The following is a 25738-nucleotide window of genomic DNA, read 5'->3' as shown; positions in this document are numbered from 1 at the left end:
TAATAATTAACACTTTAAGTTAGTGCGTGAATATTAACATTCATGTTCAAACATAACGAAAAAAAGAAACCTCTGTTCTTCATGATGGGACTTATAAGAATAATATTGTATACTAATATTTGACTCCGTCAAGACAAATATTAAATATATCCTTTTATAAGATATTTTGAGAAACAAGTTCCGTCCATAAAACCTTTATTAGATAGAAACCATGATAAATAACATAATGTTATGTCTGTTTTATGTCCAGTAAGTAGACCCACATACTCCTAGATAACTGATATGATGTCTTTATTATTTGTTAGGATGTCCTTATTAATGGGCACTTGGGAACTGTGGCAGTTACTGGAAATACGCCACAATACAGTCATGGCACTTGACTACTGCAAATACAAATATAATAAGTGTGAGTATTTGGATGGACCCATTATCAGCTTGATCACCTGACAATAAATGCATTGGGGGGGGGGTTATGTCTGTGAAGTAAGCGGAGTAATGCAGGTTGGAAAATAGGTACCTGGTGGCAACACTTCTGCATTCTCAGTCATATTTTGTATTGGGGTGAAACGTCTCAGCTTGCATTTACTTCCTCTAATACTTTAACCTGTGGGAGGGACTTGTGGATATCGTCTGAAAAGAAGAAGTCTGCTCTGTCTGGTGTTACAGAGAAGTTAACATTTCATTTGAGATTTGATATCCCAACATCCAAATAAAGTAACTATAGCATGGAACATGAAGGGGAACTTTTAAAGAACTTTTTGAAAGCCTGTTTTTTTCCTTATTGTGCGTTTGTTTGTTTGTCTGGTCCCAGAGTATTTGCCATTATTGTTCATGATATAACAAACTGGACTACTTTGACTAGGTGGTCTTTATTGAAGACCCTGCAAGACCGATGTGTATTACTGTGAAGCTAGGATATTATGAATATCTGTCTCCCAGAGCTGGGAAACAGAAAACGACACTGGATTTATAGTGTTTACTCCTCTGATGATGAATGGGAGGCTGACTTTGTGTGTGTGGACTCATTAACTGTTTATATACACAAGGGAGCTTAGGATGAATGACCCTTCAATAACCTGAGGGGAAATTTCTGTTGCATGAAGTACATACAGAATATAAAGCAAATATTAGGACAGCATAAGGGTACAAAAACAACACACACACTGACAGAAACCAGACAAACATACCCACTTAGTTGTACTTTTTATGGTAACAAAGACAGCTCTGATAATTTAATAACATTTACCATGTTTTATAGTTCATATCCTGAATGCCAAAGTCAATTCCAAGTCAAAAACAGGTTTAGCTACACAACAAGGGCTGTCTGGATGTTTTGAAATGCAGTAAGCTGATGTGCCTTCTCTTCGTACCTTTGTACCTTATTTGATAAACTTAAAATTTACAGCTGAAGGTTCACATGATAAGGGACACAAGTGAGATTGCCAGTGCAACTGAGGGTGTACATGCATATATATCTGTCTGTTTCTTAGAATCTAAGACAATACAAGTTGGCAATGTTAGAAAATATTTACCTTTAAATGTTTAAATGAATTATCACATTTAAACCACATGGTGGTAGTCTAGACCCCAAATAACTGTTTAAGATGGTGTCATAAGTCCTCAAATTACCCTTAAATGTTCATCTAGTAGGGTTGATAATGCAAACGTCTTACTCCATGAAACTCTTATAGGTATTGTGAGATTATTACAGTTTGGGGTTTCTATTTAAAAAATAAGTTAACTCCCCAATCTTGATTGCAAGTTGTAGTTTGCAGTTTTAACAATGATGTTACATTAAAGGTTATGACATGTAAAACAAGTTCGGGCATTATCCAGGTGATAATTCCAGGTGATCACTTCAAAGTTGAATGATAACTCCAATATACTTGAACTCCAACATCCAGATCCTCAGACAGGGTCAAGCATTCTCCAAATGTTCCTGAAGCTCTACTGTAAAATATGAAACTGTGTAGAACACTGCTGTTTGGAGGGAAACTACTCACTGAATTATCCTCTGTTTATAAAATACAGCTGATAGACACTTTGTATGTTGGCAGAGTATTATTTAAAAAACTTAAATACCCAAAAGTCCTCATTATGGACCTTATGTAACAAAAACAAAAAGAGACATTGGTGGGTCCAGTTTCTACTTCTAGGTGTCAATGAATCCCTTGTGAACAAACAACAGAACTTCATTGTAATAAATAAAATGATTCTGCAGAAGTTAGTGGGAACGTTTAAGCCACTTTTAGTTTATGTTGATAAGACAGTTGATGTATATGTAGAAATTGTTCTCTATAACTGATTTAATGATATAAATGTCCAATGCAACTATGTGGCCTGGCGGTGAATTTTAAGTATTCTGACAGACTGTGAAAGACGCCAATTAAAACTCCAGTTGTGAGGAAAGAATAGCCATCAGCTCCTGAGCCTATGATCCACTCAGCTGCTCCTTTGATTGAGAGGCCACAATCACAATGTGCTGAGCTTCTCCCTAATCTCCCTAATCTTCTTTTAGTTTAATGCTCAATCAACAAGGTTGTGGTAACAGTGTGTAAACTAGAAGATCTGACAGCTCCAGATCACTAATGTGTATTATCATCACATAACTTTTATGAGTTTACGAGAGAGTTTGCTCATTATGATGATTATGTCATCAAAAGGTTTTATGACATATTTTAAAATGCATCATTTGTATCAAAAAAATATATATATACTGGTGACACTGAAAAGAAACTGACTGCAGGATAATGATAATTTTTCAAAAGGAGTTACAGTGCTATTGTTTACTGCAATCCTTTGGTCAAAAACCTTTACTCCAAACATGTAGGATGCATGAATCACCAGCTGGTGGCGCTACGCGACCACAGTTTTAAATTTAGACGTGTTGATTTTTCGCCTAGGCATGAACCTGAAAACAGTGCAGGCAACTGTTTAGGGCAGGAAGACAAATCTAGTAGCACTGAACGAAAACAAAAGTGGCTAATCATCTAACTTCCCAACACTGTAGGAGATCAATGCGTGTTAAAAAGCTCAATCCGCAGACTAGTTCACTTCACAGAGACGATAAGAGACTGGATTACCTGAGATGGTGGTGAAAAGTTAACAAGATTAACCCGAAAATCCCTTTAATCTTTTTTTGTTTCATCAGACTTGCATTTGGACTTGATGAAGACTAAACTAAATCATCATTCAATTAGATTTTTCAACGTTTTATTTTATGAACAAGGGTTAAGATATCCAACTCCAAGTGACAAGCACTGCAGCACTATATTACTGCGCGCCTCTAGCGTTTTCTGTGGTATATAGCCGACCTATAGTAACCTAATTTATAATCTGTCTAACGTGCTGAGTGGCAAGTTTACAATGACCGCCTCACTGTGGTATTTTTAATTTCCTACGGAATATCTAGAATATCCCAACAGGACCTTATAGGATTTTCATTTGAGAACAAAGGTGACATGTCCGGATTTCAAATCAAGGATTCGGAGATGGGAAAGGGGGGGGGGGGTCATTTATCAAGGGCCCCTACGGCTTGCAACCATCGTGGGCCCTCCACCAAAATGTAGACCGACGTCACCGCTTCCGCCCTGCACCCCCCTCTCCTCCTCCTCCTCCTCCTCCTCCCTCTCCCTCCCCCGGCGTCGTTGGAGCAGCTCGGCTGCCTGCAATCCAACATGGAGTAGAGAGAGATGGGGCTCTAGCGGGGCCACCCCTCGGTAACAACAGCGACGACGCGCTTTTTACGCACAACTGGAACCGGAGTCGTCGGTGAAAACATGCGCCTTAGGACTTAAAAACGGAGAGTGTGCCTTGTGTGTCCGTGTGTGTGCGTGCGTGCATGTGTGTTTGGGGAGGGGGGGGGTAGCGAAGAGAAGAGCTGGATTCGGCTACTAAACTGTCTGTATAGGCTACGTTACCTACTGGAGGCGATGGGGTATTAAAGTTATAGGAAAGGGGCATTTGCGATCCAGAAGAAACTGGGTGGCTCCGGGGGAGGAAGAGGGGAAAAGTGAGGAAAAGAAGACGGAGGCACAGCCAGTCGAAGGCAAGCCAAAGAGCCGACACTCGCACAAAGGCGCAGGGGGGATTTATGCGGAATTGGAGACAGAATCGGAGGATCCGCGGTGAAAGAATGACGAGCGAAAAGTATGCAACCGCCGTGGTACATTACCTGAGGTGAAACGAGAAAATGATAGAAGAAACACACCCAAACGAGTAAGTACTGTTGCTGAAAGATTTCTCTGTCCGTATGTCTTTTTTCGCTTCTCACAGTGGCTACAAGTTGGAGATGATTGGGGCAACTTGGCGGAATGTGCAGCCTAAAACTCCCCCGACAAAGCTGGCTTTCATGTCTTTTGCATTGTTTTTATTTGATTCACTCGATGGGATTTGGTGCTTGATGCTTCTGTAAAGCAATGCATTGACAGTGCTGTAGAAGAGGGTTTTTAGGGCCCCCACCTTGGTGTAGACTAGTCTTCACAAGGCTAGAGAGAAAGAAGAGGAGTAGGAGGAGGAGGGGAATAAGCGTGGGTGGATCGGAAACATTTTCTGAAAGGATCTGAAGCGAGAGAGCAGGCCCTGTTGCAGCGTAACTTAGAAACTCAAACACGCCCCGAAGTTACACCTTTTATAAATACACAAACAGCAGCGAGCTCACGCACCTCTTGTTTGTGCATTGTTCAGTAAAAAAAAAAGAACAACCCGGCGGCGTTTACAGAGGCGATTTGGCCTCGTTTGGCCACATCTGTATGTTTGCTTCCAACCGAAGGGGGAAGTCTCACAGGATATGAGATATCCGATATGCCTCATCCGCCATCTCTTTCTCAATCGCCCTCATTTGCATAGCCTACCGCGCTCCATTCATAAAAAAAAAATAGCGATTGTAAACGACGACTTGTCCTGGAAAAACTACGCGTGTGTTTCTCTTTGAGTCGAGCCTCATGAGCTCGCGTCTGTCCGCTTCTGTCCGACAGGCAGACAAGAGGATCGTGCTGTTGCGTCTTGCGAAATGTAGCAGAAAATAGAGCCGTACAATGTGCAGGCCCACGGACCTGTTTCCACGGCACCCATAGGCCTGTATGGAAGCGCTTGAAGCTTAAAATTACCGAGAAGAAACTGTAGCTCAGGCTGGAGAACATTTAACACCGGGCAGGTGGCAGAGCGCTTATAGCCCTTGTGTGAATGTTATTGTTAAAAACAAACGCGAATAGACCACCGGGTTTAAACACAGGGACATGAGGCTATTATAGTGGTTTTCAATGTGGGTATGCATTTGCCTTTGCCAGAAATGAAACTGTGCAGACATATGAGCAGGCATGCCTTTTCTTTTTTCTTTTTTTTACAACTCCGTTAGCCTGTATCGATAACTTCTCAGTCTCTGTCAGACTACACGGGGCTGTGCTCGGTAGGAATGCCTGCCTTGCAGATCCCTGTCGGCGGGGGTGGAAGGGCGAAGGGCACCGTAGGGGATGTCTGCGCTGCTGTGGCGTGACGCCGGCTCATTCATAAAAGCCCTCTAACCTTCAGCGCGTCCCCATTCATGCCTGCTGGCCGTACTCGGCTCTGAGAAGCCAGCGTACTGAGGCTCTGTCTGTCTGTCTGTCTGTCCGTGGGACTGGGGACAGACAGGGGCAGGAGGAAGGGGCTGAAACTTAGCCCTAGTTTGTGCCTCCTCATGTTTTAGCAGAATGTAATGCTAATACACGAGAGGCACAAACCGGAGCTAGCTGCAGCCATGTGAGCGACTGGTGTTTAAAACTAACCTGGATTCACTCTCGGACGTCTCGTCCCTTCTGAAAGTGTTTTAAATGTTTCGTGTGTTCCTCCCTGACAGTAGCTGTAGCCCTATGGTCTTGTTCTGAGTCATATATTTCTAAATAAACAGTTGCTGTTAACCCTGAATTCTGCCCTTCACTTCCGGGCGAGAAAGCGTTTCTATGGTGATGTTCTTTTCTCATGGCGTGATGTGCACATTGGGCCACGCCCACGACGTACCCAAAACAACAACAGCTAAACAACAACAGCTTTCTATATGTATATATATATATATATATATATATATATATATATATATATACTAGAATCTGGTGAAAACACAACTTCCCATAGATCATGCAAGTTTGTGATTAAAATTATGTAAAAGTCACATTATGCTAACAAAACCTAGGGCTTTAATTTGCTAGCAATTCATTTTAGTTAAGAAAATAGAAACAAAGATTCTTTGTGTCATAAAAGAGTAATTAGAAAATATGTAGAAGCCTGTTAGTATTATCTTCTGAAGAATTTTTTAAATACTCAATGTACTCGGTTTCATTTCCTTTTCAGTAGCCAACGTTAATTCATTATTTACTTTAAACAAACCTTTATTCAACATTTTCTCTTCTGCAAATGGACAGACTTACAGTACAAATTAATTTCAAATTAGCGCTGATGCTAATATACTGTCTGACTGGCAGATGTCAATGTATCTCTTGATTCCCATTGGCTGACTAATATCCAGACTGGGTTGCCCCTAAAGCTCCCAACAGCTGCAGATCTGTGGCCACAGTCAGTGTATTCATATCTAAATATGAATGCATTTAAGAGAATCATCTCTCATTGGGCTGCTACCTTCTGTCTCATATCACTTAGCTAGGCTAACTAACAGTTAAAAGCCTGGGGTTGCTCAGCGGAAGACTATTTTAAGGCTTATTGAGCTGTGTTGTTTTAAAACATTGATGAGTTACTGTAATTTCATAATGGTAAAACACCTGACGTATGTTTTTAGATTTATTTATAGTTGCAGTGGTACAATGGTCAGTTTATTGTTATTCGTTTTACATTGTATTGTTACATTTCAACTAAAGTTCTCCACAAATGTATAGGTATAATTTTGATAGCAACCTTTTGGTACTGCTATGCTGAGTCATACAAAAGTGTTTACTGTCTTATTGCTGGAATCAATTGAATCAATGTGCAGTTATCTGCTAGTTTGTGTGTTGTGGTTTTCTTATCAGAATTAAGCCTGGGATTAAGGCAGGGTCAGGACATGAAAGACACACCTTTTTATACCTTTTGTGTCATGTTTTGTCACAGGTTAGATATTTCACCACCTTGCTTACTTTTTGAGGTTAATTGTATGTCTGTAGTTTAACAGCAGTGGACTTTTTTTCTGCTGATGCATGCTGTGGAGATTAAGTCACATGCACACATTTGAATGCCTCACCTGCTCAATGGAGCAATCAGATTTGATGTGTCAGTTTTGCTATCGGCAGGCAATGTGATTAAAGGCACACACACACTCACATAAGATCTGTTTGTGAGGGCCTTTTGTTGACTACATGTCCTAAACTAAACTATAACCATAGCCATCATGTCCTCAATTTGGAGGATGTGCCTCTTTGCCCTGTCCTTCTGAGGACATTTATTACCTTTTTATAGAAGTGCAAGATCTCTCTTGCACACACACACACACACACACACACCCACCCACCCTGTAGAGTCACAACACGAGCAGAGGATGTATTGATCTGGTGTGTGCTGCTGCAGGGTCAGCATGTGCACAGTCAGTATTGGACAGGAGATGCCCGGTGACATTCAGCTAAGGTCAACGTAGCAACGAAATATAATCCATCCCTGAACAAAATGCACTCATCAACTGGCAAACACATCAGCGAGGAGTTAGCAGGTCTGCATGTTCCCCCAGCAGGACTGTTCTGTTCCTCACACATATATTTTTCTACGTTAGCAGCATTTGATATTGAGACCATAATAAACTTGACAGGTGTGGAATTTCAGGACGGTGGAAAAGTTCATCACCAAAACGATGCGTAATTGGCAGAACAAAATAGGTGCCGGTTTTATCTTAATTACGGCGACAGCCTATTTTAAGTGATCTGGATAAATATACAAGTTTACAAGATGTTGTACGTGGATCCACAGACAATTAGCATATTACATATGATGTTGGTAACATAAGCACACAAACAGAATATCGAGACACACTGCGTGCCCAGAAATGAACTTCCTTTGCATTTTTTCTCTCTCCACTCCCCCTCCACACACACACACACACACACACACACACACACACACACACACACACACACACACACACACACACACACAGAGGCATCATGTGGAACAGATCCTTGTTCACAGTATTTCCTGTGTTTTACAGAGCAGCTCATCACTGGTTGCTATCCGGAGCCTTTATATAACGGCCTGAGCTGTTTATATCTGGCGACCAAACAATGGACCCGGATTGTTTGCCTGTTTTTTTTTGTTGTTGTTTTTTTTACTAATCTCTGCTCATCAGCTGACTGGATGACCACGTTTCTCCCTTGTCACACCAAGTGTATGACAACCCACCGCGCTGGTTATTGAACAGTGAATGAACTCTGTGAACTTTCTTTTCTTCAGTTACCAGGTTTATAGTTAGTTTGACGTGAGAGTACCTGGATGATTGACTCAAATCAACACATTCAGTACACTTAGTGTGCATGTAATGTATGTGTTTGTTACTACTATACTGTATGTTATGTGCTCTGTTGCTCTGGTTGATTATCCTTTCTGATCTGTCTAAAATAGCTTATCTTGCACCACATATGACATTCTAAAAAAAGGATAATTTTGCAGGACATTTGAAAGTTCATGTTTTTCGGTTTTGTGTCTGATGGCTTGGCTAAAGCGTTTATTCCTACAACCTACAAGACAGTCTGAGTCTCCCGTTCAGCTTGAGATCTTCGGTGATCTCCCCTAAACTAAAAGCTTTACAGCTGTGATAAAGTTTCCCCACATTCCTACTCTCATATGTTAGTTTAAATGCAGAGATTCACAGTAATTCTATGCGTATGCTTCTTCCATGTTAACATAAAATCAAAACTATTACTACAACACATAATAAAGAGAGACTACAGGCTATTTAAAACTAACCACAAATATCCGGAAACATTGCAGCCCATCATGTGTAGTGATAAATATATCGGCCCTCAGAGGACAGATTTCCTAGTGTTCATTATGCAAATCATTTTCAGTTGGTTTGGTGCCCTGAAGCTGGACCACAGGCTGTCCAAATTACAAGATAAACCATTGGCATCTGACAGTTTACGTAAACAAGGACTACCTGATCAAACACACCAAGGTTGACATTGTGACGGCCGTCAGTCACAGAAGCAGAGAGCTTCAGAAAATCCTGCATCACTTCATGTTTGACCCAAAGCAGTTAGCCTAACAGAGCACAAGAGGATATGAGGCATTATAGAGAGTCTTGGTCGGCTTTTCAGTCGCTTTTTAAGAGGTTTAGAACCAATCATCTTATTCTCAGTGTGGTTTCCACCTCAGGGGAGAGAAGGAGGTGCTGCAGAGTCACCTTAGAGATCACGGCTGCCTCTCAGAGCAGTTACAGGTTGCTGGAGCTGCAACACAATTAGGCCCGTAACATTTACACATAGTTGTTTTTGGACCAAATATATTAACTTGTAACTCAAATCAACAATGAATTAGACTTGATTCAGTGTCATTTTGAGGCTTTGGTTGATAAGCACAAAGCAAGTTTCTTTCTATACAGAGAACAATCTAGCTGTGACAGCATTTTTTCATCCGTTTAAAAAAAAAAAAAAAAAAAAGGTAAACTGCTCTCAAAGAGATAATGATGTGTGGCCTCTCTGTCGTATCAACTGACACACTCGCACTCGCTCACACCAGCAGCATGAGTCTTGTGCCGCCCAGACATGTGAGCGTTCCATATAACTACAGCTGATTGACAGGAAGCCGATCAAACTTCCCCTCAGGAACCTCCAGTGTCAATAGTTGTAGTAGTAGAATGAACTAGCTTCGCCCACCCCCCCTCTCTTTATTTCTCTTCTTTACATCCTCACATTGAATGAAAATATTAATGAAAGTCAAAATTAAGTTTAAAAATGCATTACTTTTACATAATTCACCTTCTTTTGTCAAAATGTGGTTATTTGTAATTCTTTGTTTGCTATATAAAATCTAACTTTTTATCCCATCACATATTTTTGCGCACACTCTTGATCAGTTCCTCCTCTTTGTTCCTTCCTAATACTCCATTTAAATCAGAAATACATTGAAACACAAAGACATTTCAGCAGGAGGTGGGAAAAGGGGGAAAAATGACAAACCAAGTGTTTAAGTTTTAAATGAATTTAATGAAGTATTTAATGAATTATGTATTTAATGAATTATGTAACCAATAATAGGTCAAAAAGATAAAGCTAGCCTAGCTCAAAGTAAGGCCTTACACAGAGAGAACAGACAGCAGAGTTTGAACAATAGTCAAAAAAAATAATGATGATGATGAAGAAGAAATCTGCAAAATCTTCACATTGAGTTGCTGTAACAAGAAAATGGTTGATATTTTTACTTGATAATCCTGATTGTGAAGCACCTTTCAGTCACTTCCTGATCGCTGCAAACAGGGTGTGTGTGTGTGTGTGTGTGTGTGTGTGTGTTTCTGTTGATCAGGCAGAGGCGCGGCCAGTCATTCCTTATCAGAGGAAGTATAGCCGCCCTTATCGCACATGGCTGGGCTGCCCTCACTGGCCCTTTTATCTGTCACACATGAGCTGGATTCCAGACCTGATAACCAGTCTGCTTCCCAGCCCCCTTTTAGTGTTTTATTGCAATATTGTTACACACAGACCACGTCCAGGTATTTGCAGGGTCCAGTTCACTAAGTGGCACTCCTAATAGTGTATTCTCTAAAAGTATGTATTTAGAAAGAATTTGTGGTGTTTTGATAGTAAATACGGACAGAAAGTGGCGGCTGGCATGGCTTACAGGCAAATATATTTAACAAATGTCGGTCCATTATTGTGGCTTGGCAAGGAGTCTAGAGGTGTGCACTCCACCCACAGCTCATTTCCGCATTGTGTGACAGGCTTGTTTACAAGGTGTGGACCAGGCATAGAAATAAGAAGTATAGAATGGATGCTTTAAACACAGCCGTGCACCAACAACTATATGAAACAAAGAAACCGAGGAGACATCTGTTAGAAATTTGTGCGATCAGAAGAATTATTTAAAACCTTATTTACAGAGTATAGGGAGACAATCAGTTAGCTAATTCTAGCTAATGCGGCTGATGCAAGTTTAATTCCATTATGCAGTAGCTGTTTGCTTATATTGTTTTGACTTTACAGTCATGATAAAAAAAATGCAACTCTTTTAAATTCTGGCTAGCTTTTGTTGAAGCAGCTCTAATCAAAATTCTTGTCAACATTGTTTTCAGCCACAGACGGCAGCTGTTTTCAGTGAAAAAGCTCTAAAATCCAACTGTACACTGAACATAATAGATATTTCCCTCAGGAGTTGGTGGAGACCAAGACATTGGTTTGCCACCAACTTTACAAGGTGGTAATATGTCAGTGTTCTGTTTACAGCTTGCTTCTGCTGCCCCCAAGTAGCCAAAAACATCTGTTACTGCAAATTAAACGATAAATGATGATAAATGATGCATAAGTAATAGAGCTGAATTGTACCCATAGTAACAAGCATCATTCGAACACTCACTCACTATGCTATTTTACATCTGTGAGTGAGGAGAAGATAATGACTGTTGGTATGTTTGTATATGATGCTCACTGTATTGAATTGAATTGACTGTACTTTAACTTTATGTTATTACACTGAATGGCGCCTACACTAGCTGGAGGAGCTTGTGAGTCATGATAGGAGGAAGTCGTCTAGCAGTAAATCAGAAACGTACCCTAAAGACACGTATAAAACATTAACAACACACTGACCAGCAGCAGCAAACAGCATATTGAGATATAGGAGTGTCTGTCTTAAGAAATAGGAGCGAGATACACTCTGCACCTGATGGCCAAAGCTCATATTAAATTAGAAGAGGATGTGATGCATGAATTGCCTGCTCCTTTCCTTATCAGTAAGGTGTTGACTCCCACCCCCCATCTTCCTTCTGAGGTGAGTCATCACTCAACCTTTTGACGCAACACTTTACATCCTCGTCCCACCCAAAAGAGACTTGCAGCTCTAAAACATAACACAGTCAGAGCACGGGATCATTGTAAATCACCCGGAGCACACAGTTTTCTGTTCAAATATTAGGCAACCACAACCTTTGGACAAAGTGGGAATAAAGTTAAAGATTGTGTGAATGTGAATTCCGCACAAGTAGGTGATTATAAATAGTGTATCAACCACCTTTTCTTAAAGTGGTCGTCACGGTCCTTTTTTCAGCATCGGTACCTCGTGCCGCATTCGTGTGGACAGAATTAGATTCACAGTTCCCAAATGTATGTGTGTGTATTTGTGCCAGAATGTGTGGTCACTCCCAAGTGTATTAAAGTAGCGCGTTGCTGCTGGTTGTGGCTGTCTGTGTGTTCCAACCACAGATTACAGGGCCTGTCGGCAGACGGGGCCCTGAACGTGGGTCACAAGACAGCCCAAAATGTGACAAGTCCATCTCAGAGAGCTGATAGCCGGTATCGTGTATCTTAAAGCACGTGTGCTTATATAGCACAGAATTTGGTGTTATTTCTGTATGTGGGAGGACTGGACGTGTGGCTGTGTGTGTGTGAATTAGCCGTACGTGTGTTTGAGTCATGTTAAACTTTACGCTGTAAGCAGCAGTGTGGATTTTCACACGTTCACATTTTTCAGAAGGCAGAAATAATGTCGTTGTTTTTTCTTTTCAATGTGCAAAATACTGAATATTCACCAGCAGAAAACCTACATGCAAACTGACTTCCAACAGGAAATACATCATCCGTTTAGTGGTCTCTCATTATTTGTTAGATAAATCTAAGTGGTTAGCACACTAACTGGCATCCAAACCCAGTATATATACACACGCATGGCCAGCAAGTATATTTCAAGATGAGGGAAATTTATCTCTAGCTGCCTGTTCAAACCCACTCCTTTAAATTCCTTTTTATTTCGTTAGTTGTTTCCATCACACAGACTTTGAATCAATATGAAACAACAAAAATGGCACAAATGCTCAGTGCTGGCCAGAACAATCTTGCATCGCGGTAAATGTGCCAGAAGTCGACCAACATAAAACAAAATTCTTTATTATAAAAAGCCAGTTACTGGTATTATTATTATTATTATTATGATGATTATTATTATTGCCATTGTAGCCTCAAGCTAGCAACTGTAAGGCAGCGAGATTGCTAGCCTAACCCTCCAAGATCATGAAATAATGGAAATATAAATAGATCATTGACATTTCTATTTTGATTTCTGTTACTCCCTTTTGTTGCCATTCAAGTTTTCCACGTGGCTAAGTAAGAACCTGAATGACTGTTTGCCTCCGCCCATTGTGGTTTGACAAATGAAACTGTATCGCAGAAGCTCCAGTCTGCCAATAACAATTTTACTCTTGTAGTTATACCTAAAAAAAAAAAAAACTTAAGCTTTGGCTGCTGTGTCTTTAATGCCGTAACACGACGAAACTTCAACATCTGAATGGAAAAGTCTCACAAGGTTTGTGAGTAGTAGAGTGTAGCTGCTCTAATGTATGAGCTGTTTGTCTGCTGTCACCCAGTCATTCAGTCAGTTTTATGAATGTGTGTGGGTGGAAGCTGGTGAACCAGTTTTGCCACCTGTGTGTGTGTGTGTGTGTGTGTGTGTGTGTGTGTGTGTGTGTGTGTGTGTGTGTGTGTGTGTGTGTGTGTGTGTGTGTGTGTGTGTGTGTGTGTGTGTGTGTGTGTGTGTGTGTGTGTGTGTGTGTATCAGATCCCTGGGACTGTCTGTAAGCTAATTATATAACAACACCTCTCTCATTCACTCCCACTCTGCCTCTCTTTCTCCCTCTCTCTCTCTCTTTCTATGTTTCTCTTTCTCTCTTCATCCTTCTCTCGCCCACACACACACACACACACACACACACACACACACACACACACACACACACACACACACACAGTGCAGCATCGATGGCATACACAGAGGTACATCCTGTTATTGTCAGATCATTCATGTGGATTGTGACCGTGTTCATTGTGTCCTGTGAGGGTGATGGCTGTCATGCTAATGCTTGAGAATGTCTTGTATTTTACCATTCAGCCTCCATTGTGTCGTCTCATGTTCGAAGCACTGACGACTTCTATTGACCGCAGAGGGAGTTTTTTTGTCATGCATTGTCTTGTACTGCTGTATGGACTACACTGCAGCTGTGTTATCTGTCCCTTTGCATGATGTGTGTCTGATGACGGCTCCGCTGACAAACTGGTGTGTAGTTGGAATAAGGTTACTCTGGTTGAGGCGATAACTGTGTGAAGTAGGGCTGCTAACGGGGCCGCATCTAATGATAATTTTCAGTTCATCTGTTTGTTGATTTTTTGTCTATAAAATGTCAGAAAATAAAATGCCGACCAGAGCCCAAGACGACCTCGACTTCTTTTGTCTGACCAACAATACAGAGATATTTAATTTAACAATATATAACAGAGAAAAGAACATTTCACATTTCTGAAGCTGCAACCAGGAAACATTTGTCTCTGAATAACTTATGGGTAGCACGCAGGTTTATTCCATTGAACAGGCACAACTTCCCACGTACACGACGTTGATCAGAGATCAAGATGTTATTGTTACTGAGAAATTCCATAAGACTTGACAACCCTTCACCGATTTTTGTAGAGACTAGGCAATGAATATCCGCTTAACTCTTTGCTACAATAACAAGGTTAAATTAATGTCAAATGGTGACCCAAATTGCTTATTTCTGTTATTTATTGATAGTTCATTTGATGATTTGAAGTGGAGAACTGTCATTTTAATTGATCAGGGACCTATGTAATTATTTTGACATTTTGTCTTTATTTCATAGTGACAGTAGAGAAACGGACAGGAAATGCAGGGAGAGAGAATATGAGGGATTACACTCAACAAAGGTCTCTAGCTGGAATTCAACAGGGAAGTTGCGATTACTGTATATACAACCTCTAGGCCACGGGATGCTCCGATAAGGGACTTTTTTTTTTACAAATAATCACAGCGTTTCCCCAGGAAAATGTGACTCATCTTGTCTCATGATCAATTTATTTAGTATATGGCGGCCTTAACAACAGCCGCATTAATGAAATATATAAGCATTTGCTGTGTGAAGTATAATGTGAGGTGGAGTCATTTCTGGTGGTCCAGTATTTCATTAATTGTTCTCGTGTTGAATTTTTCTTCTCTGAGAAGTTTTGAATACCACCACATAAAATACATCACCAAGCTACATTTGCATTAAAGTGTGTGTGTGTGTGTGTGTGTGTGTGTGTGTGTGTGTGTTTTCGTGCTGACTTGTCCCGGTGCAACACCTCCCACCTCAGCACAGCGAGGACCAGGCAGAGTCGTGACTTGAGACGCCCTCAAACATTCTGCCACTGTGTGAATCCAGCTCTATAATAAACTGCTGTGGCATTAACACACTCTCAGACTCTTGCCAGAAAAATTAAGACGAGTTTGAGTTTACAGGATAGTCATTTTCTTTACAAGTTGAAATAGTAGTTGCTGCCCGAGGAAGAATCTTTGTTGCCTTGTTTTTGCGTTGCATGGAAAAATATTTGCTTCAAGGCTTAAATACACATTTCAGCTTCCCACCTGGTAACTTCTCTGAGGGCTGTTTTTTTTTTTTTTGTTGTTGTTTGTTTTTTGTATGTTCCTATGGATTTTACACACCTATCTTTGGTGACGTTCGTGCACACCACATATTGATATTATCTCGCAGATATACATTTCTGTATGTTTCCTGTGGTTTCACTGTGGAAGGAAGTGGTTGTTTCTCTGCGACTGATGTCTTACCTGATGCAAGTCAAACTGGACCAGCTGTGACTCACAACCTGAATGAGAACCTCATAATAACTTTGGATTGGTGTGCTTTTTTCGATTTAGATAGTATTTAACTATCTGATGAGGCAAATGATGAAGTGTGAGGTTTAGATATCTTCCTCTCGTCGACATGCAGTCAGATTTTCTGCAACCGAACATGTTTGCTGAGGTTGTTATGCTCCCAAATGTTGATTGAAACCTGCTGTGCTTTTCTTAATGCTTTCATTATCAGCTGACATGTCTGCTAGCATCGCTCACAATCCTATTGGAGGGAAGTATGTAGGTGATGCAAAGTATTTTGAAGTAGAGTTTTATGGAAATGAGATCTAGTTTGGCAAAAAAAAAACAAATGTACAGGAAATTCTGCGGTGGCATTTTTTGTGGTAACACCTTAGGGGCAGAGAAATGTGTCATGTGAGTTTCAAGCTAATATTGGATGTCAGTTGGTTTCATCTGTTATGTGACTGAGGTTCGTCTCTGGCCACAGATACAGAAAGACTCTGAAACTTGTAGTGAGCGTTTCTTTTTTTTTCCCCCCGTGTTAATTTAAAGGCTTGGTTTTGCTGTTGTAAAATACCTTAAAGAGCTGCAACCCTGAAGTGATTTCATTAGCCTGCGCTTCAGTGAAGAGTTAAGGTGTCCCTCTAAAGCTTCAGAGGTACATGAACTGTCATGTGAGTTGCTGCTCTCAGACCTGCAGAACATTTCCCTAAAGATGTTCTCCCAAAACCTGTTTCTTCTCCATATACTGAGCATATAAAAGGTTTAAATGAAATGAAAGAGTTTTGAGTTTAGTGGTAATGGTTTGTCACAAAATCTGTTAAATTTCTCTACTTCAAAAGCGTATGCATTTCAGTTATCACTCTGATTATTCCTCCTCTCTCTCCAGTGACAGCTACATCGTGCGTGTGAAAGCGGTGGTGATGACGCGGGACGACTCGAGCGGTGGCTGGTTGGCCCAGGACGGGGGAGCTCTGACCAGGGTTGGGGTGTGCCGTCTCCTGCCGCCAGAGCTGGCACCCGTGCCGGCCTCCAGCTTTTCCCAGTTCCTCATCCGTGGCGAGCGGCTGCGGGACAAACAGGTAAAACACAAACATCAACAGAAGCCCGTCAGTCAAAGCTAATTTATGGATCAGATATGGAGAATGTCTCCCTGTTGTGATTGGCCGATACGTGTCGGATAAACAGGTGATCCTGGACTGCCCGCTGAGGAAGGACCTTGTGTACACCATAGCAACGCCCACATTTCACCATTGGAAGGTGGAGGACAGGAAGTGTGGCCTATCTTTCCAAAGCCCAGCTGACGCCAGAGCGTTCGACAGGGGGGTGCGGAAAGCCATCGAGGACCTGGCTGAAGGTGAAACGTTGGCTCATGTCTTTCCAAGTGTGCAGTTAATGTACAGGAGTTTAATATGAAGAGAGATGGGATGAGAACACAGTTACAGATTTACTGAAATCTGCTTCCCAAATGTTGGTTTTTGAACCAGAAAGTTAACTGTATGTTCAAATCATGCAACTGTAGGACTGTTGTGATATGAAATGCTTTGGACCACAGCGTAATATCAAGGCTACAACTTGGATTCTGATTGAAAGCACTAACTTTCAAACATGGAAAGAGAAGTGAGTGAATTCTTCACCAGCTTCACTGAAAATTAATTGGACTTTATAGATGCACGAGTTGATGATTTGAGCATTAAACTCGTGTGATCGGACACACACATGTTCCTGCATCACTGTAATATCTCCTTGGCTTCTCCTGCTCACTGTCAGTGGATGAGCTCCAGGGTTCCTTGAATGATCCTTGAGTGACAGGATGTTCCCGTTTTCTTCTCTGCAGGCTCCACCACCTCCTCTACAGCACTCCAGAACGAGGGCGAGCTGGGTGACGACGACGTCTTTACTGTAAGTTTCCTGCATTCATATAGTAATCAAGTTGGAGTTATGGGTTATTGAGGTGTTGTAACCGCTACAAATTCTCATTTATCTGCTATCACCTGACAAAATAATCCATCTGAAGAAAATGCACATGCTAGAAAACTGTTGGATCAAAGTAGTTTCCACATTAATCTTAAATATCATAGAGAAGTGGGAAGTTTTTGACGGCAACAATTTACTTTTCCTGCATTTAGTTTGGAGCACTTTTACGTAGTTTAGTTGAAGTAGAAAACGACTCCAAAATAAGTTGAGTGGCAGCACCGGGATGTTATTTCAAGGTGCCACCAGTGTTGCGCGCCCAACGTGATGTCATCCAGCAAAACGCTGCGTTGGCCGGTCACATACTTGGAAGCGCACATTCCTGTAAGATTACTTTGCAACGTGAACACTGTATTTCTACTGTTTACCTCACGATTGTCATGTCGAAAGATCCAATGGTTGTCGTCTTGATAACTTTCCAGGGTTGTAAACTCCTGTCTGAGTATTATTAGTAAACTGTGTGCAGTGTTTTGGTGTCTGATAAGCCTTCAAACACACTCAAACTGGACTTCCCTGGATCAGATGTCATGTCCACCTGGTACTTTAAACAACAGTTTTTGTCTCAATGCCTGTTCATGTATAGACTGTTATCTTTGACTGTTGCAGTCAGACTCAGTTTCTACCAGCACTTGTTCAACATCTCCAATCTGCATTACCATCTTTAGGCTTCATCAGTGAAATGGAAGTGCTACTAGCAGGCACTGGAGTAAACCGTGGTTCCAGTACACACTGATCAACTATTCAGCCAAAGCCCCAAAGGAGTCTTCTGCATCCAAAATATCTGAAGACTTTGTTTGTAGCAGAAAGTATTTGAACTTAGGACTTGTCAGGATCCCCTCCCTGTCACGTATACCTGCCCTGCCACAGTACATGAAGTGTGTGCGTTATTTGTGTGTCAGGGCCTCTCTACCTTAAGTTAGCATGAAGGACCCCCTCCCCCTACTCTGTAACCTGACACCAGGAGCAGCAGGCAGGGTCACAAGGTCACTTCCTGTATCCCACCACCTCGCTCTCTCCTGGAGAACCCCCCCCCCCACCCTCTCCACCCTCCCAGTTGAAAAAGAGAGCCGCCACCAAACTAGCAGCTAGCAGCTGTTTCCCAGCTTAGTGCAGGGCCGCTGATTTACGAGAGGAAGTGCCTCGTGGTTCATCTCTGACTCGAGCTGTCTGTAAGGGCCAAGACTAATAGGTGCTCTGCTGGGAGTGTACAGCCACCACAGAGACGCATACAAACACATGAGGAGGGGTGGGGGGTTACAGGGCTGTCAGAGGGTGGAGCAATCCCTGAAATGGAGCATCAGGTTTTCAGGAAAGTAGAAGCTTCCAGTGCAAAATATCCAAGGCAGTTCCCCGGTGGTGTTGCTTAAAAAGCTGCCATATTCACCCAAAATAAGACTCCACTGATCACTTCTATTTCAGTTAAAGCCCTGTAGAAACTCATAAGAAAGCAACTATGGCCCTAATGCTTACTGAAGACATATTTTGCATTGCTTTTAAAGTTTGTATCAGCTAGAAGCCTGTAGCCTGGAGGAAGGGAAATGGCGTAATCGAAAAAACAATAAATGGATGACCCCAGCAAAGTATCTGGTTCTGGGTCGGTTTTTTTCAAATGTAATTTAGTGACTTTCAATCGCAGTTGCAACAGATTCACAATGTCCAGTAGGAAGAACAAAAGAGTTGTAGACAAACCGCTGCATGTTGTCAGTAACGGATTAGATCAAGCTTTCAGTCTCAGGTCGAGATCGAGTCTCCACTTTGACAGAGCCAGTCGAGTCCGGTCAAGTCTTAAAGACACGGGTACGCGCCACGTTCAGGTATCTGTTTTAGGCCCGTACAGAACTCAACGCTTCACTTACTGCTTCTGTTCCCCTTAGCCTGTGCTAATGACCTTTCCTAAAGTTAGCGGCAGAGTTTGCGAGGCGGGCAGTCGTGGACAGGGGGAAATGCTGCAGCAGATTTACAGCCTTTGGGGGGACTGGGGAGGATGGTGGGGCGGCTGCGGAGAGGGGGGGGGGGGAGTTAGGATGGACATACTTCCCTAAATTATTCCTCGTTCGCCAAACCTAAACTTAACCCAACCCTTCCTCTGTCCCTCCCTTCAGCACGTCTCCTCTCTCTGTCTCTATTTTGGCTCGTTCACAACAGGGGGAGTGAAAGCTATTGAAGCAATTCTGGGCTCATCCCAGGAGAGCGAGACGGGCCTGTTGAAGGATGAATCCTCCAGAGCTTTGAGTCGGGACATGTTTTGTGTCAGAAAATAACTCGAAATGCCCTCTGTGCAGCCTTGGGCCTGAATATATAGAGGGAGGATGTCCAGAAATATAAACTCTCCCCCTCAACTGCTCTCTGTCTCTGTGTCCTCTTGTGCAGTTTGAACTTGCAGCAGAAAGTCTGGTCTGTGTTTTGAATTAGTTGCAGCCGTGGAGGCCAGAGTCGGACTGGTTTTAAACCGTATCAGCTCCTCCCCCGGTAATGTCTTCTCCAGGGGGGCGGGGCCTGGAGCGGAGGCAGCATGTTATGTTATTTTTGGCCGGCTGCTCTGAGGGCTTTGTAAGAAAGCTGGGGGAAATTTTCAGCATGGCGGTATCCATGTGGGGAGCAGGATATAATAGGGATAACTTCAGCAGACAGACAGACAGACAGACACACACCAGATCTGGGTCATATAACTCTGGCAAATAATTCCTAGAGCTGGTTTTAGGCTTGTTGGAGTGCCAGATTTTGTTGGATTTCTGGGGGTGATATGGTATCTGACAGTGAGTCATATGTACACTGCAAGAAATATAATTGTGTTTGGATTTATTGTAGGTTGTACTTATGTAGAGTAGTTTAGTGAGGGGAAGAGGAAACGCTCGAGTTTTTGCAATCATAATACAGCACTCATTAGACAACCGGCAAGTGACAAAGATGTTGAATCATTTGGAAATAGTCCAGACTGAAATTTCTCAACAACTATTGGAATCACTTTGGCGATCCCTTAACTTTTCATCATCATCATCAAGATAAAATTTGAATACTTTGGTTTATAACCAAATACCTTTAAAACAGATGACATTACCATCAGCCTTTAGCTGTACGTTGTGTTTTAGTGCTATTTAGCAAATGTTAGCATGCTAACAGGCTCAACTAAGATGGTGAAAATGGGTAACGTTACCTGCTAAACATCAGCATGTTAGTAATGTCATTTTGAGCATGTTGCCATGCTAGTGTTAGCATTTAGCTCAGGTCCTACAGCCTCACAGAGCCTCTAGCGCGGCTGTGGAGTCTTGTTTCATCATACGCATACTGTACATTGCGAGCAATCTGGGGTTCAGTGTCTTGCTCAAGGACTCTTCAACACATGTACAGGAGGACAGGAGTTTGAACCACCAACCCCACCATTAATAGCCAACCTACTCTACCAGCTGAGCTACAGCCGCCCCTTGTTGAGGCATTTAAATCTTTTTGTCTTTTGAAGAACATTCGATTCATACGTCTCATCTATTTTGTGCTCATCAGGTGGAATTGTTTTTTTTCACAGAATGAAATCACATCAGCACAGAAATCTCATAGCTGCTGTGAGCCGCTGGCAGAGGGTGACCATGTAAAATTCAGCCACGGCCAAAGTTTTCTTTGGCAGACAAGCTTGTTGACCTTTGATAGAAGTTTTCTGTGGCTCTGTTGACTTCTGGTGACGAGCCATGTGGTACTCACAGCAAGATTAAACAAACGCAGGGAGTGATTTTCAAACATAACTTTTATTTTTCAACATAACAAGTCATCAATGAGTTGAGAAAGACCTTGTGAGCACCACATGTCTCTTGATTCATGAAGAAAATCTGCTCATCGCTGATGCTGAAAAAGAACAACAGCATAAAACCTTCCAAAAGATGAAGCCAGTTCTTCTTCCCACACAATAACACCTGCACCCTTTTTCATTGGCTCAAACACATATTGGATATGTCGGTCCATATGCACACACGCATGACCGGGATGACATGATGAGACAGGAGTCCTCCCGAGCTGCCTATCAGCTGGTACACTGCGACGCCCCACAGACGTGGCCCCCAGCGAGCCTGTCTGAAATCTGTCTGTCTGAGCGCTACATGGCAGCGGCCCGACTGTCTAGTGTCTGGCCAAGGTTTGAGTTGGAGAGGAGCCCTGACAGCCTTTAGCGGAAAGGGGACAGGATACTGTTCACACACACACACACACACACACACACACACACAGAGAGTGGTGGAAAAGAGAGAGGGAAAGGTGAAATGTGTAGCAAGTGAGACTGAGGGAAGGAGGACAAGTTGATGGGGGGGTGAAGGCAGAAAAAGGTGCCGTTTACTTTGTGGTTGTAGTTAAACGAAGTTTTTTGCCAATTGATTTATTGTTCCAGCTTCTCTAATATGAGGATATACTGCTTTTCTTCTGTTTTGTATCATTGTAAATTCAATATATGTTGCAGGTTTCAGATTGTTGATCAGACAAAACAAGTAACTGTTGATGGAAATTGGAGTTATCACCTTTTTTAGAAGGCACTATAAACTCATTATAAGGTGCACTTTGCTTAAACTAATGGAGTCTAATACATGAAGAGGTGTTTATTCAACTGTATGGTCATTTTGGAGGATGCAGTTTGTGCTGCTGTTGACTTACATATACTGAGGTGTTTCTAATATTTAGTCAATGAGGGTAGACTAAATGGCTCTTACTGCATATTCAAATGCAGCAAACAATAACTGCAGGACTCATTTGACTACCAGGCCTCTCCAAATGCCAAATACATTGGCATCACTTGACTCTTACGTCACCACGTTAACCTTATTAACCAGAAATATTATAAATACATCAGCGGCAAATTGAATTTCAAACCTAAGCCCTCATGATACTACAATGTTTTTCTTGGTGACTGTTGCCGTTTTATTTTGTTTGTTGTATGCCAGATGTTGTTAATAAAAGTTTAACTCACGCACGGGGATCCAAATGTGGATCAAATGGCTCGAAAGACAGAGCTCACGCTTCCTGTTTTCCCAATCAGAGCTGCGCCGAGGCTTCCTGTTTTTGTTTGTCCAATCATTGCGTCCTCACCCAAACTATTTTGTTTGGTGTATCCAATCAGAGTGCAGGTTTCAGCCCGCATCCTGTGTTTGTTTGTCCCCTCAGAACACCACAGACAGCTCATCCAACTCCTCCCAGAAACTGGAGAGCTCTCTGCAGCCGCTCGAGTCCTCGCCCCTTCCGCAGAGACACAAGTGCATGCTGGGACATCGCCACGACCTCCACGACCCCTACCGGCTCTCAGACCACTACTTCTTGGACCAGGTGAGACTATTATATTCATTGTGAAAACAGATTTATTTACAGTAAACATGAACAAACAGTGTGGGTTGATTTCTGCCAGCAGTGTTTAAGAGTCGATCTCTTTCTCTTCAGCCGTTGTCTCAGCTTCCCCGACACGTCACCTTCCAGGAGGACGAGGAAATTGTCCGTATCAACCCTCGGGAGCGCAGCTGGGAGCGGACAACAGAGCGTCACCATGGACGCCACTCGGATCGCCCCTGGCTCACGGGCTACGAGGACTACCGCCACGCCACTGTGCGTGACAAGTTCATCCAAATGGACGACTCTGAGTCCTACGTCCACTTTGCCAAGACGGAGGCTCAGAAGCATGACTACACCTACCCGCTGGCACCGGCCCTGTCGCCCTCAGACTCTGACCCCGCCCTCGGACCCTTGGTCAATAAGGGCCACGGTGGCTCGTATCACCAAGGCTTCTCCTCGGTGGTCTCCACCCAGCCCCGCTCCTTCCTCCCGAGCTCCTCCCCGTCCACCAATGGCGGGAAGGGGCGGAAGGAGGACGGGGTGGAGCGCGCTCAGTGTGAGCACTGCGGCGAGGCCTTTTATATCTCCGACAACCGCAGAGGGCGGTGCCAGGATGCGCCGGACCCCGTGCGGGCGTGCATCCGGCGGGTCAGCTGCATGTGGCTGGCAGACACCATGCTCTACCACTGCATGTCCGACCCAGAGGGGGACTACTCGGACCCCTGCTCCTGTGACGGGGCCGAGGGCAGCGGGGGAGGCCGACTCGGCTCGCGCTGGTTAGCGCTGCTCGGCTTGTCTCTGGTGGCGCCCTGCCTCTGCCTCTACCCGCCTCTCCACGCTTGCCACCGGGCGGGGCTCAGGTGCGGCTGCTGCGGAGGCCGACACAAGGCCCTGAGCTGAGGAAACGACAAAAACCTAAACCCAACGCAAGCACAGGGAAAGGGAAGGATGGGGAAATACACAGAGGGGACAAGTGGTCATGGCTGCTCGCTCTCTTGCCTTGGTTTCTCTGGGTTTCTCTTCAAATTCCAGACACTGAAATAAGCCAAAAAAAAAACAAACAGTTGGTGCATTTTCTGAACGGCCTGGGAAGATAAGCTCCCCCTTACGGCAGACAGTTCTCTCAGCTCTCCACGTGGCCATTTCATGCTCTGTTTCTAATGAGAGAGCACTCTTTTTCAGGGGGCCTTTTTTTTTTTTTTTTTATAGCTGACCTATATGTCATGTATCACATATGCAGGTACTTTATACTTTGTACACTGACTCGGCGTCAAAGAACTTGAATTGTTTCTTTGTTCTATTTTTTTTTTTCCTCTCTCCTTTTGATGTATGCGAGGCCATTTTGTTTATATTCTATTCCAATATCAGGCCCGCTCAGCTCGACTCCAGCTACAAGAGAAATCAGACACTACACCTCTTTGCGTGTGTGTGTGTGCAAGAGAGAGTGTGTGTGTGTGTGTGTGTGTGTGTGTGTGGATGGTATATGTGCATGCTTACGATGTGTGCCGAGGCCTTTTGTTGTCTGTACTGCAGCTGATAGTAAAGCTCATGTATATAGTCTACATAGCTCTCCACCATCGACATCTTCTTTGCTCACTGAAACAAATGTGGTACTCATCTTAATCTTCTGATATCCCAAAGATTCGTGTTTTTATCCTATTTATTTTCTCACTGAATTGATCTACCAGCAAAAGGGTGCTGGGTTGTGATTTACTCACTGAATGAGACGGTGCTTCAAGTCATGCTACGATACTCCAGCATACGTCTCCCTGCTCCTTTCACGTTATGTCAAACAGTGCCTAAACTATCACCGAAACCAGGAACCCATCCAGTCTTACAATTCCAGTCAGTTACTTAACATGCACTCGAAGCAGAGTGAGATTTTTAAGGCTCTGATTTCTTCATTTGCTGCAGAACCTCAGTCAGCAGTCCTTGTCACATCGAGGACTGCAAAATCAATCGGGAGATACCGTTAAAGTTGGTGCCCGTTATGCCTTAAAATGTGGAGTCTCGCTCCAAACTTCACCCCCCGTCCCTCTGAAGATGTCCGCCATGATGAGAAGCACGAGCGTGGTTACGGCTCCAAGCAATCAGCTTCACCACATACTCTTTTAAACTCAGTTTGAACTGTTTTTGTAATGAAAAGTAACTCTTAAAAAGGTTTCATCAACTGTGCAAACTAAGGACTCCAGTTTGCTTGCGATGTACAATCAGCTGCCCTCTTTAAGCCCCGCCCTCCAGTGGAGCCCACCAGTCACGTGTGTGGAACAGCAAAGTGCTAACTGATGGTGATCTGAATGAATTCAATCCAATAAACCCCCCCCCCCCAAAAAAAAAACTATGTTTAAAAAAATATATTCAGGTATTAAAACCTCCTTACTAGTGAAAATTAGTATGAAACTTTTTTGACTGACCTTTGACATGTACAATGTCACTACAGCAACGTGGTCTTTTATAAGAAATAATTTGACATTTTGGAAAATATGTCTTCTTGCCAAGCGTTGGATCAGAAGGTCTAAAGCTCACTAACTAGCACATTATATTTCGTTTGTTAAATCCAAACAAAAAACCGAAGTGTAAAACATTTAGACTTTGGTGTAAAAATCAGATTATTTCTTGCTGGACTTTTTCTTTGCTGGAATCTCCGCTGGTTAGAAAATGTTCAAACAAGATA

General features: G+C 42.8%; 1 protein-coding gene across 1 annotated transcript; it reads left to right on the top strand.

The window, feature by feature from the left end:
- Positions 1-3675: 3675 nt before the first annotated feature.
- On the top strand, positions 3676-24171 carry LOC139294284 (sprouty-related, EVH1 domain-containing protein 2-like). Its single transcript, XM_070916138.1, has 6 exons — positions 3676-4218; positions 16685-16877; positions 16984-17152; positions 17633-17697; positions 22906-23064; positions 23176-24171. The coding sequence occupies exons 1-6, from the start codon at positions 4193-4195 to the stop codon at positions 23962-23964; spliced, it is 1401 nt and encodes a 466-aa protein (XP_070772239.1). The 5' UTR covers positions 3676-4192; the 3' UTR covers positions 23965-24171.
- Positions 24172-25738: the final 1567 nt, after the last annotated feature.

The sequence above is a fragment of the Enoplosus armatus genome, chromosome 12, assembly GCF_043641665.1.
Source record: "Enoplosus armatus isolate fEnoArm2 chromosome 12, fEnoArm2.hap1, whole genome shotgun sequence".
Lineage (NCBI taxonomy): Eukaryota > Metazoa > Chordata > Actinopteri > Centrarchiformes > Enoplosidae > Enoplosus > Enoplosus armatus.
The sequence above is the reverse complement of the archived record's forward strand: the minus strand, read 5'-3'. Positions and strand labels throughout refer to the sequence as shown.